The sequence below is a fragment of the Miniopterus schreibersii genome (assembly GCF_964146895.1).
Source record: "Miniopterus schreibersii genome assembly, chromosome: X".
Classification (NCBI taxonomy): Eukaryota; Metazoa; Chordata; class Mammalia; order Chiroptera; family Miniopteridae; genus Miniopterus; species Miniopterus schreibersii.
Window position 1 is genome coordinate 67,026,305 of NC_138104.1, and position 14,305 is coordinate 67,040,609.

Here is a 14,305-nt window from a genome sequence, read left to right on the forward strand (position 1 = left end):
GGTTGCACCAGTCTACATTCCCACCAACAGTGTACCAGAGTTCCCCTTTCTCCGCATCCCTGCCAGCACGTGTCATTTGTTGTTTTGATGATGGCAGCCATTCTTACAGATGAGAAGTGATACCTCAATATGGTTTTAATTTGCATCGCTCTGAAGATCACTGACAGAATTTTTTTATATGTCTCTTGGCCAACTGTATGTCTTCATTGGAGAAGTGTCTATTCAGGCCCTTTGCACATTTTTTAATTGGATTGTTTGTCTTCCACTTGTTGAGTTGTATGAGTTCTTTACAAATCATGAGTTGAATGAGATTAACCCCTTATCAGATACATCCTTGGCAAATATGTTCTCCCAGATCGTGGGGTTCCTTTGTATTTTCAGGCTGATTTCTTTTGCTGTGCAGAAGCTTTTTAGTTTGATGTAGTCCCATTTGTTTATCTTTTCTATTGTTTCTCTTGCCCTAGGACATATACCACTGAAAATTCCACTATGTGAGATGTCTGTGACTTTACTCCCCATGTTTTCTTCCAGGATTTTTATGGTTTCACAATTTACATTTAAGTCCTTTATCCATTTGAATTTATTCTTTTGTATGGAGTAAGTTGATAACTTAGTTTCATTTTTTTGCATATACCTGTCCAATTTTCCCACAACCATTTATTGAAGAGACTCTCTTCACCCCATTTTATGCTTTTGCCTCCTATGACAAATATTGATTGTCCATAATTGTTTGGGTCTATTTCTGGGATCTCTCTCATGTTCCATTGATCTATATGTCTGTCGTTGTACAAATACCATGCTGTTTTGATTACAATGGCTTTGTAGAATAGTTTGATATCTGGTAAAGTGATCCCTCCCATTCTGATCTTCTCTCTCAAAATAGCTGCAGGTATTTGAGGCCTTTTAGGTTCTATATAAGTTTTTGGAATAATTGTTCTAGCTCTGTGAATTATGATGTTCATAATTGAATAAGAATTGCATTGAATCTGTAGATTGCTTTGGGTAGTATGGACATTTTAATGATGTTAATTCTTCCAATCCATGAACACGGCACATTCTTCCACTTCTTTATATCTTCCTCTATTTCTTTTTTCAGTGTCCTGTAGTTTTCCAAGTACAGGTCTTTTACATCCTTGGTTAAGTTTATTTCTACGTATATTATTCTTTTAGTTGTAATGGTAAGTGGTATTGTTTTTTAAGTTTCTCTTTCTGGGAGTTCATTGTTGGTGTATAAAAATGCTATTGATATCTGGATGTTAATTTTGTATTCACCTTGCTGAATTCATTTATAAAATCTGGTAGAACTTTGGTGGAGTCTTTAGGATTCTCTATGTACAATATCTTATCATCTGCAAATAATGACAGTTTTACTTCCTCCTTTCCAATTTAGACACCTTTTGTGCTTTCTTCCTCTCTGATCACTGTAGCAGGGCTTTTATTATATTGTTGAATAAGAGTGGTGAAAGTGGACATCCCTGTATTTTTCCTGATTTTAAGGGAAATGGTTTTAGTTTTGCCCACTGAGTATGATGTTGGCTGTAGATTTGTCATATATGGCCTTTATTATGTGGAGGTATGAGTTTATCAAACTACCACATTGCCGAGAGAGTTTATCAAAAACGGGTGTTGGATTTTGTCAAATGCTTTTTCTGCATCTCTTGATATAATTATATGATTTTTGTCCTTCATTTTGTTTATGTGATGTGTCACATTTATTGATTTGCGAATATTATACTAGCCTTGCATTCCAGGAATACATCTCACTTGGTTGTGGTGTATGATCTTTTTAACTTATTACTGGATCTGATTTGCTAATACTTTGTTGAGGATTTTAGCATCTATGTTCATCAGGGATATAGGCCTGTAATTGTCTTTCTTTGTAGTGACTTTATCTGGTTTTGAGATTACAATAATGCTGGCCTCATAAAAAGATTTTGGAACTGTTCCCTCCTCTTTAATTTTCTGGAATAATTTGAGGAGAATAAGTGTTAATTCTTCTTTGATTGTTTCATAAAATTTGCCTGTAAATCCATCTGGTACTGGACTTTTGTTTGCTGGGAGTTTTTTAAATTACTGCTTCAATTTCATCAGATGTTATTGGCTCATTCAGGTTTTTTGATTCCTTCTGATTCACCTTTGGAAGATTGTATATTCCTAGGAATTTTCCCATTTCACCCATGTTGTCCTGTTTATTGGCATATAGTTGCTCATAGTATTTTCTCATGATCCTCTGTATTCTTGTTGGGTCAGTTGTTTTATCGCCTCTTTCATTTCTGATTTTAATTATTTGGGTCCTCTCTCTTTGTTTCTTGGTTAGTTTGGCTAAAGATGCATCAATCTTATTTATCTTTTCAAAGGACCAGCTCTTGGTTTCATTGTTTTTGTATTGTCATTTCAGTCTCTATGTCATTAATTTCTGCTCTGATCTTTATTATTTCCTTCCTTCTACTTCCTCTGGACTTTTCTTGCTGTGCTCATTCTAGTTCTTTTAGGTGTTGTGTTAGATGGTTTAGCAGAGCTTTTTCTTGTTTCTTGAGGTATTGTACTGCTATGAACTTTCCTCTAAAGACTGTCTTTGCTGGGTCCCATAGATTTGGGGTTGTTGTCTGTTTTTTTGTGTGTGTGTGTTTTTGCCCAGAAAGTGTTTGATTTCTTCTTTGATCTCATTAGTAGCTCATTCATTAATTAATAACATGCTATTTAGCCTCCCTGTGTTTGAATATTTTTGAGGTTTTTTTATAGTGGTTTCATGACATTGTGATCCAAGAGGTTGCCTGATATAATTTCAATCTTCTTGGATTTACAGAGACTTCCATGTGCCCTAACATGTGGTCTCTTTTTGAAAATGTTCCATGTGCACTTGAGCAGAATGTGTATTCTCCTAATTTGGGGTGAAATGTTCTATAAATTTCAATTAAATCAATTAGATCTAGTGTGTCATTAAAGGTCTCTGTTTCCCTGTTGATTTTTTAACTTGATTATCTGTCCAAAGATGAGAGTGAGGTGTTAAAGTTCCCCACTATGATTGTGTTGCTGTCAATCTCTCCCTTAAAGTCCACCAAGAAATTTTTTATATATTTAGGTGCTCCTATATTAGGTGCATATATATTTATAATGCTTATATCCTCCTGCTGGATTGATCCCGTTAGTATTATGTAGTGACCTTCTTTGTCTCTTGTTATTGTCTATATTTTCCAGTCTATTTTGTCAAAGTAAGTATTGCTACTCCAGCTGTTTTTTTGTTTCCATTTGCATGGAATATTTTTTTCCATACCTCACTTTCAGCCTGTGTGAATCTTTTGCTCTTAGGTGGGTCTCTTGTAGACAGCATGTATTTGGGTCCTGTTTTCTTATTCATTCAACTACCCTATGACTTTTGATTGGACCATTTATTCTATTTACATTTAAGGTTATTATTGATATATACTTTTTTCCCCCAATTATGCTAAGTGAAATAAGCCAGGCAGAGAAAGATATATACTTATTTAATGCCATTTTTCCCCTTTATGCTGATGTAACTTCTCTCAACATTTCTTCTTATTATTATTTCTTCAACTCTTTTAGCCTTCTTTTGTCTGAGAAGCTCTGTATTTCACTTGCAATTTTAAATTATAGCCTAGCTTGATAAAGCAGTCTTAATTGCATGTTCTTGCTTTTCATTACTTTGAGAACTTCATGCCACTCCTTTCTGGCCTGAAGTGTTTCTGTTGAGAAATCTGCTGTCAGCTTATGGGTGTTCCCTTGTAGATCACTGCTTCTCTCTCTCTTGTAGCCCTTAATTTTCTCTCTTTGTTTTTAACATTTGCATTTTAATTATGATGGGCCTTGGAATGGGTATCTTTGGGTCCCTCCTGTTTGGAACTCTCTGTGCTTCCAGAACTTGTATGACTTTCTCCTTCATCAGCTTAGGGAAGTTTTCTGTTATTAGTTCTTTCACCAATTTCTCTATTCCTTGCTCACTTTTCTCCCCCTCTTGTATCCCTATGATGAGAATGTTGTTTTGTTACATGTTATCCCAAATCTCCCTTAGATGGTTCTCATGCTTTTTACATGTTTTTTCTTTTTCTGCTCTATTTGAGTGGTTTTTTTCCTCATCTTCTAAGTCACTTATTCTATCCACTCCTTCATTGAGCCTGCTTTTAATTCCTTCCAGCACATTCTTGATGTCAGACATAGTATTCTTCATTTCTGCCTGGTTCCTTTTGATGATATCTAACACTTTCTCATGTTTTCAGTAAGTTCCTGGACCTTTCCATTAAGTCTCTTGCTGTTCCCATTAATTTTTTGAGCATCTTTATAACCATTACTCTGAACTCTATTTCTGATAATTTGCTTAACTCCATCTCATCAAGGCCTTTTTCTGGTAATTTTTCCTTTTCTTTAATTTGGAGGTTTTCTTTGTCTCCTCATTTTGGAGGCTCTTAGTGTTTGTATCTGTATATTAGATATATTTTTGTCTCTCAGTCTTGTGGGGTGGGATTACGTAGTGTATGTTCTGTGGATCCCAGAAGTGTGTTTTGCTTATACTTGTGAGCTATTTCCTTTAGTCATGTCCCTACTGTGGGAGACCCTTTTGTGGGTTCTTTGGGCTTTCCTGTTGTGATTGGGTCTAGATTGTTGTTGACCCATTCTTGGGAGGACTGTCCTCTGAAGTTGGCTAACTATGTGGCTCAGCACCAACCACGTCATGTGAGCTGTTGTACAGGTGCTGGCAAGGCAAAACAAAACACAACCAAACTGGCAGGAAATAAATATCCTCACAATCACAATGAAAACTTCACAAAGAAAGGAGAACAGGGATCACAAAGCCAGAACACAAATGCTAAAACAAAAACAAACAAACAAAAACAGACAAACAAAAAGAGAGAGAGAAAGAAAAGGGTATTATTGCTAATAGTAAAGAAAAATTAAAAATAATAATAAAATTAAAAGTAAAAAATAGAGAAGTTACTTGGAGATAAAAAAGGCAAAGAAAATATTCTGAAAGAAGGGCAAGAATAAAATTAAGGATAGAGCATTGGAGTAGAAAAATATTTGAAAAATAAAAAATAAAAATAAAATAAAGAGACAAAGAGAAACAAACAAACAAAAAAACAGGAAGACAGAGAATAAAAAGGAAGAAAAAAAAAGTTATGCCAATGGAAAAAGAAGAGAAAGAGATAACCCAAGGGCAGGGAGAAAGTCCAGTAAAAGATATCAGGGAAATAATAAAGAAAAGCAGTAAACTTACTGGTTATAATGATAATATCCTAGCAGTGAAACAGAGAAAATCAAGAAAATCTTGATAAAAAACAAAAATCAAAGCAAAGCAAACTACAAAAAAAGCAAAACAAATTTTAAAAAATTAATTAATAAATTAAAAATCAATTCAAAATTTAGAAAGAAATTTTTTTCCTATTTTCTCTTTTTTCTAAAAAAAAAAAAAAAAGTCAGATGAGTTGCATCTGGGCAGCTTATGTTGTCTGAGGCTTACTGTTTTGTATGCTGATTTTGGTTCTCCTGGGAGGTACTTGTGCATCAACCAATGTCAGGAGCTATCTAGGTTTGTCTCTTGTGTCCTTAGGTAGTTGGCTGATCTGAAGCTCTCTATGGACCACCTCCAGTTGTCAGCTATTTTGCCTCCCACTTATGGTGGCCTGAACTTACTCTAGAGTCTTCTGAAGAGTCTTTAGGGTGCAGGCTGGCTACTGTAGCTCAGAATATTGCTGCGCTTACTTAGAGGTTTCCCTGTCAGGCACTCACTGTGGGGAAGTAAGTCTCTGCTTCAGGGCCAACTCCCCAGTCTCTACTCTAGCCTCCAATTCTAGTCCCCTGTACTGTGGCCTGCTGCAGGTTCTGATCTAATTCAGCCTGTTGCTTTTTCTGTTTGGGCAGGTTCAGAGGCATTGGCTCAGTGGGTTAGATTTAAAATAAATTCTGGTGAGCACTTTGCCTGTCCAGCCTCTAGAAGGAGTTTTCAGCTTTTCCTCCTTTTCCCAAACAATAGTCTCTGAGAGTCTTATTCTTGTATTGTCATCCTGTGAGGTGTTCTCCCTTCTCCCTCAAGACTGTTCCCTACAGGGGATATCTTGGCCTTCAGTAAGCTGAATCTTTCCCTCTCTTATTGAGGATGGTGTTCCTAGCTTGCAGGAGAGATAGATTTGCTCCACCCCTCCTTTCCCATATCTAGTTGGCTGATCTCACAGGGCACTCAGTTCAAACTCTCCACAATGCAGACATAAATCCCAGCTTTTGCTAGTCTGTCTCCCCAGTGCAAGCCAGGAAGGTGGATCCCCTTCCCTTTCAGCAATCAAAAATTCAAAAATTTTCAAAGCATCACACAGGCAGAGAACCCACCCTGTGAGGTCCTGGCACCCTCACTCCTCAGAACCAAGCAGGAAAGGTCACAAAGTCAGCCTAATGTTGGTTCCCTGCACAGCTGATCTTAGTAAAACTGGGGCAGCTCCTTGCACACTATCCTGGTTCCCCTCAGAGAGGGTCAAAAATCCCTGAATTGCCACTGTCTGCTCTGGTGGCTTGAGTTTGATCCACCCCACCAGCAACTCTGGTGCCTGGAGACTCACTCTGCCCCACTGGTGGCTCAGGTCCCTCTCTGATGGTAGTAGGGCTCTTTTCCCCTTCTCCACACCACACAGTTCAAATGCTTTCTGGGGTTTTACACAATTCCTTACAGGAAAGCAGAGTTTCCTTGTATGTTGCTGCTCAGTGCAGCCCTCTGGACCCTTTCTATTCGGTAGTCACACACTGTGGGACAGCTTGTCCCAAGGTGAGCAACTGGGGTGAAAGACTCCAGTCCGGTCTGCTGTCATTAGACACATTGTTTCACTGGGAATGTGCAGTCCCCTCCATGCTGGCACAGTGTTCCCCTAGCTGCCTCTGCCTGCCTTGCACAGGCTTTCTTTCCCTTCTCCTCCACTCAGGGTTTGAGATCCTATCTTTTGGATGCCAGTCCACACTCCCAAGTGGAGGGAGCTTTGCAGCCTCTAGCCCTCTATCCTCAGAGCCGAGCACAGGTTTCAGGGGAGACTCCCCCTTTCCATGCCCCCCTCTTACCAGACTTTACGATGTTTCTTCAGTGCTCCCTACTCAAAATATGTCCACTCAGGTATATTTCTCTTGTTTTTCCAAGCTGGTTATGCAGTATTTTAGTGGTAAATTGAGTCCACGGCTGGGAGCAAGGGTGCTCTGCTTCTTGTCAGAGTTCTGCCATCTTCCCAATCCTCTTTTGATTGCATTTAAATGTTAATAGGACAGAGCCAATAAAAAGGACAGGTTGAAGATGTAAGACATGTTGAGAGCAAAGGACTGGACAGTATTGCTTTTAAGGTGTTACAGAGGGAATTCAAACATGGGCTAAGGAGTTTCCCAAAAGATCTTTTTCTATCTTGAGATTTTAAAAATGCAATGCACTATCTAGTATCAAGGACCAGAGCACTTTAGTTTATCTGGGGAAAAAATTAAAATTTTTTTCTCCAAGTCAAGAATTTATCAAAGGATTCTTTTGCTCTAGGAGTTAAGTGTTCTTACCCGCCTAAATCTTGCTTCACAAAATCCCCAGGCTCTTGTCGTCTTGATTCCCCTTGACCAGTTGTTTCAGGGAGAATATTAATCAGGAAAAGAAGCCCAAGGCCGGTCATGTAGAAGTGACTCAATTGTGTGATTATCATCTTCTTAGGCACCAACTTGGAGAGTCCTGTGAGATCCATGTTGAAAGAAAGAGGAAGGGGAAAGAAGTAGACAAAGGGAAGGAGAAAGATGAAATTTCAAAAAATATTTTATTTAACTCTGAGTCATTTAACTTCCTAGTATCTAGTTACTAAATGCTTAATGGGAAAATTCCCTTTTTCCAGTTTATCAATGTCACTAAAATTCACTCCCAACCTACTCCTCTTTAAATATACTAGAGCCCATCCAAATAAAGGTAATGTAAATAGCTCTAAATCAGTAATTACTAGTCTTAGGTTTCAGTTCCATTTCTTTCCCTGTCTCCCTATGATTAGGGACTTCTCTCAGCTTTAGTTATCTCTTATAATCCAAAAATTAAATAGTCTTTTATGTCTTCATTTTATTTTCCACAAATTCTTTCTGATCTTTACTACCACAAATGCCTTTGCCATAGTTAATGGTAGTATTGTAGAAAATACCAGAATATTAAAACCTGGAATCTCTTCATAGCATATTTATGATTTATTCTCATCTTGATACAGTTAATCAATTTTCCTGCAAACCCTGTGTGGGTGGCTTGTGCCTCCTCATTCCTCGGGTTATATAATCTGCATATTCTTAATTTAATACACCATCTACAGGCTCCCTAACACAATCTGGTATAGGTATAGAAAACTATGATACTGGAGAAGAGGGACTTTTTACATAAGGAAATATCCACATTATATATAGGGATAAGTAGTCATAGTATTAGGTTGTATCATCTAAAATTATGGACCAATATGCAATAATTTTGTTTCACAACACAGTAATTTCTTATGGTTAATTTAATATATGTGCTGTGGCATTCATGATTCAAGATCTGTACAGGAGATGATGGTCATTTTACAGAAATGAACAGAAACAGAACAGTTCATGGCATATGAGTAAGAAAATATTGTGCATGAGCAGACAACTCTACGGCATGAGAAATATTGATAGTATAGGCAGAAACCTCAAACATACACAGTGCTTTGGCAGATCTTAATGTTTGATCACATGACAAAGATCAATGCTTAGATGATCCTGATACATGATTGACAATTACTTTACAGGAACAAAGAGACTTGGTACAGGATATATAAGTCCAAATTACAGAAATGATCCACATAATATAAGACAAACATGGTGGATGCTCAGAAAACATGAGTGCATAAGTAATGATCCTAGGTATAAGAGAGGATGGCCATGCTACATGAGGAAAGAGGCTCATAGTGTGTGTTCAACTATGCTGTTCTAGTATGGGTTATGTTCAAATTACCATGATCAATAAGCAACAAACCTTCACACTAAGAATAGGTATCAATGAACAGAGGCAAATATCCATGATGTGGAAGGAGAAACTGATATATAGCATGATGCATAAAAAGACAAGAATTTTATATGAACTTAACGACTAAGGTACATGTTCAAATAATCATTCATGAGAAGCCTGCTATCATATATAGAAGTTGGACATGATATGTGCCCTCCAACCACCATGACACTTTGCTAGCAAATATCATTATTATAATGCATATGGAAACATTTATGGTAAAACAACTTAACCATGCTAAATGTCAGAAAACCATAGCACGTGAGCATAGTAGTCACTGAACAGGAGAAGAGGGGCTTGATACTCACTCTATTAAGACATCATACATGATCAAAAGCATGCCACCTGGACTATTGTACAATAATATGACTATACTTAACACTACTAAAATGTACATTTAAATGTTTAAGATTAATTATTTTTTAATCATGATTAAATTTTTAAATTAAATTTATAAGGATGATATTGGTTAATAAAACTGTACATGCCACTGGAACAGGTAGCCTTCAGAAGTTAGCAAATGTCTACAAAGCAAGGCCCAACCCTGGTATATATACAGAGAAATGTAGCACATTAGCAGATATTATCATTAAATAAACATACATATACCCATGGTACATGATCAGATGACCATCAAACAAGTGCAAATAAGAACTCTAGAGGTGAGCAGATACCTTAAATTCTCATGACAAACTTGGTGAATTTTCAAGTTACTGTAGTGCACACACTGAAAATGATGACACTTGAACAAAAAGCCTTCAAACATGATAAAGTATACATGTAGCTTAAGACAACTATGGTATATGCTTAAATAACCGTGATTCACATGAAGAGGTATTTGGTATATTAGTCCTAAACTATGATGTATGCACATACAGTGTGTGTATCATGGCAACCTTGATATAGGTTTAAGCAACATAGTTTAGGAGCAGATGGCCATGCTAAGGGAGCAGACTGCCATGATGCAGGAACAGAGGGTCATAGTCCAAGAGAAGGCAGAAATACTAAAAAAGAGTTTGAGTGGGGGGCAAAAATATTCTTTATTGGTCATTTGCTATTATACTTAGGGTAACAAACTGGTGTAAATAGTTATATACGAAAGCAGGGGCCACCCAATACATTAGCTCACATTATAAATGGAATACAGGCTGTTACAGCAAAGGTTCTCTTGAGCATTGTATGCCTATATCACTGTGTGCTTTGTGATGTCTCAATTTCTCCACTAGTGTTTTTATTTTATTTATTTATTTATTGAAAATATGTTGTATTGTTTCTTTATTATTTTACTGATTTTTAGAGAGAGAGGAAGGGAGAGAGACACTGATTTGAGAACAAGACAATGATTGGCTGCTTCCAGCATGCCCCTTACTGGGGATCCAGCCAGCAACCCTGGCACGTTCCTTAACCAGGAATCAAATTGGCAACCTTTCAGTGCATGGAACAACACCCAACCAACTGGGCCAAACCAGCAAGGGCTATTTTTTTTTTTTAACACATGAATTAGACAATTTTTATTATTAATTTATAAAAATATATGTTACATACCATTGAACCAAAACTGAGATTCTTTTTATTAAAATGTATACTCATTACTTTTTTTTTCAATAACACTCCCTTTTTACTGTGGCTTCATTTCTAAACATTCTTATTTTAAAACCAAACTTAAACCTAATCCTAAATGCAACTTTAATCTTAACCACAATTTAAACCTAACCCTAATACTATCTTCAACCTTAAACCTAACTTTAATTCTAACACTAACTTTAAATATAACCTCAAACCAAATGTTAAGCCTAACCTAATCCTAATGTCATCCTTTTTTAACCTTTAAAAAATTTAATTATTTTTAATTACATTTTACATTCAATCTTATTTTGTATTAGATTCAGGTGTACAGCATAGTGGTTATACTACCATTTACTTTACAAACTGACACTCCCCCATTTCCAGTACCACCTATCACCATGCATAGTTATTACAATATTATTGACTATATTTCATATGCTGTACTTTACCTCCTCATGACTATTTTGTAACTTACAATTTGTACCTCTCAATCCCTTCACCTTTTTCACCAAGTACCCCAAACTTCTCCCCACTGGCAACCATCAGTCTATTCCCTGTATCTATGAGTCTGTTTCTGTTTTGATGTTCGTTTATATTGTTCATAATCCACATATATGTAAAATCATATGGTATTTGTCTTTCTCTGACTGACTGGTTTCACTTAGCATAGTATCCATGATGTAGCAAATAGTAAGATTTCATTCTTTTTACCGCTAAGAAGTATTCCATTATAAATATATACCATCACATTTTTATCTACTCATCTATTGATGGACATTTGGGTTGCTTCCATGGCATGGCTATTGTAAATAATGCTGCAATGAACATAAGGGTGCATATATTATTTCAAATTAGTGTTTTGAGTTTTTTTCAGATAACTTTTCATAAGTGGAATTGCTTGCATGTAAGGCCATTACATTTTTTTAATTTTTTGAATAAACTTCATAATGTTTTCCATAGTGGTTATGCAAATCTGCATTACCACCAACAGTGTACAAGGCTTCCATTTTTCTCCAAATCCTTTCCAACACTTGTTTGTTGATTTGTTGATAGCCATTCTGACAGGTGTGAGGTGAAATCTCATTGCTGTTTTAAGTTGAGTCTCTCTGATGATTAGTGATATTGAGCATCCATTCATGTCTATTGGCAATCTGTATGTCCTCTTAGGAGAAGTGTCTATTCAGGCCCTTTGCCCATTATTTAATTGGATTGTTGTTTTCTTGGTGTTGAATAGTATGTTTTCATTAGAAATTTTGGATATTAACCCCTTATCAGATATATCATTGGAGAACATGTTCTCCCACTTAGCAGGTTGTCTTTTCACTTTGTTGATGGTTTCCTTTGCTGTGCAAAACCTTTTTAGTTTGATGTCCCATTTGTTTATTTTTTCTTTTATTTCCCTTGCCTTAGGAAGTGTATCAGAAAAAAATATTACTAAAAGAAAGGTCAGAGATTTTATTGCCTATTTTTCCTTCTAGGTGTTTTATGGTTTTGAGTCTTACATGTAAGTCTTTATTCCATGTTGAGTTTATTCTTATATATAGTATAAGAAAGTGGTCTAGTTTTTTGTTCTGTTTTTGTTTGTTTGTTTGTTTGTTTGTTTTGGCCTGTACCTGTTCAGTTTTTCATTACAATTTATTGAATAGTCGGTCTTTACCACATTGTATGTTCTTGCATCTTTTAGCAAATATTAATTGATCACAAAGGGGTGGGTTTATTTCTGGGCTCTCTATTCTCTTCCACTGATCTATAAGTTTGTTTTTATGCCAGTACCACAATGTTTGGTTGTGATAGTCTTATAGTACAATTTTATATCAGATAGTGTGATTCCTCCAACTTTGTTCTTCTTTCTCAAGATTGCTGTGGCTATTAAAATTTTTATGTGGTTTAATATAAATTTTTGGATTATTTGTTCTTGTTCTGTGTAATATGCCGTTGTTATCTTGATAGGAATTGCATTGCAAGAAATTGCATTGAATCCATAGATTGTATTAGATAGTATGGACATTTTAACAATGTCAGTTCTCTTATTCATGAGCATGATATATGCTTCCATTTATTTGTATCTTCTTCAATTTCTTTCTTCAGTGTCATAATTTTTGGAGTAGGTTTTTTTACTTCCTTGGTTAAATGTATTCCTGGGTACTTTTTATGCAGTCGTAAAGGTGATTGTTTTCTTAGTTTCCCTTGCTGGTAGTTCATTATTGGTGCATAAAAATGCAACTGATTCCTGGATATTTATTTTACATTCTGCTACTTTACTGAATTTATCAGTCCCAGCAGGTGTTTTTGTTTGTTTGTTTGTGGTGTAATCTTTAGGGTTCTTTATATACAATATCATCTCATCTGCAAATAATGACAGTTTTACTTCTTCCATTCCAAACTGGAAGCCTTTTATTTATTCTTCTTGTCTGATTGATGTGGCAAGGACTTCCAGTAATATTTTGAATAAGAGTGATGAAAGCAGACATCCTTGTCTTGTTCCTGATCTTAATGGAAATGATTTTAGTATCTCCCCATTCAGTGTGATGTTAGCTGTCGGTTTGTCATATATGGTCTTTATTATGTTGAGATACATTCACTCTATTCCCACTTTGCTAAGAGTTTTTATCATAAATGGATGATAGATTTTATCAAATGCTTCCTCTGCATCTATTGATATAATCATATGATTTTTATTCCTCATTTTGTTTATGTAGTGTATCACATTAATTAATTTGTGGATATTGTACAAACCTTTCATCCCAGGAATAAATCCTACTTGATCATGTATAATTTTTCTAATGTATTGCTGAATTTGATTTGCTAATATTTTTTGAGGATTTTTATATCTATATTCATCAGGGATATTTGCCAGTAATTTTCTTTTTTTAGTGTCTTTATCTGGTTTGGGAATTAGAATAATGCTGGCTTCATAAAATGAGATTGGGAGTCTTCTCACTTCTGGATTTTTTTGGAATAATTTGAGAAGGATAGGTGTTGCTAATTTGAATGTTTGGTAAAATTCACCTGTGAAGCCATATGGTTCAAGGCTTTTATTTGTTGGGAGTATTTGGATTACTGCTTCAATTTCATTAGTTGTAATCAGTCTGTTCAAATTTTCTGTTTCTTCTTGATTCAGTTTTGGAAGATTGTTTCCAGGAATTTATCCATTTCTTCCAGATTTTCCAATTTGTTGGCATAAGGGTTGTTCATAATATTTTCTCATACCCTTTGTATTTCTGTATTGTGAGTTGTTACTTCTCCTCTTTCATTTCTGATTTTATTTTTATGGGTTCTCTCTTTTTTATTCTTTTTTTAATTTATCTTTATTGTTGAAAATATTACAGATGCCCCTTTTTTCCCCCATTGACCCCTTCCACCCCACACCCATTCCCTATCACACTATTGTCTGTGTCAATGGTTTATGCATATATGGATATAAATTCTTTGGTTAATCAATGAGTCTGATTAAGAGTTTATCCATCACTTTTATTGTTTCAAAAACCATTTCTTTGTATTTTTTTAGACTCTCCTTTGTTTGTTTATGCTCTGATCTTCATTGTCTCTTTTCTTCTACTCACTTTGGGATTTGTTTATTCTTTTTCTTGTACCTTTAAGTATAGGGTTACATTATTTATTTGAGGTTTTTCTTGTTTCTTGAGGGAGGCCTGTAATGCTATGAATTTCCCTCTTAGGACTGCTTTTGTTGTACCCCACAGATTTTGGGTTGTTGTGTCT

At 35.7% G+C, this 14,305-nt stretch overlaps 1 protein-coding gene across 10 annotated transcripts in view; it reads right to left on the reverse strand.

Annotated features, from left to right (window-relative positions):
- Positions 1 to 14,305, reverse strand: part of GABRA3 (gamma-aminobutyric acid type A receptor subunit alpha3) — a 422,854-nt gene that overhangs the window by 237,062 nt on the left and 171,487 nt on the right. For all 10 annotated transcript variants that reach the window (XM_081125273.1, XM_081125281.1, XM_081125278.1 and 7 more), the window contains one exon: positions 7,528 to 7,693. In XM_081125273.1, the coding sequence (XP_080981399.1) occupies positions 7,528 to 7,667 (140 nt within the window). In that variant the 5' untranslated portion in view covers positions 7,668 to 7,693. The remainder of the gene's footprint in view (positions 1 to 7,527; positions 7,694 to 14,305) is intronic.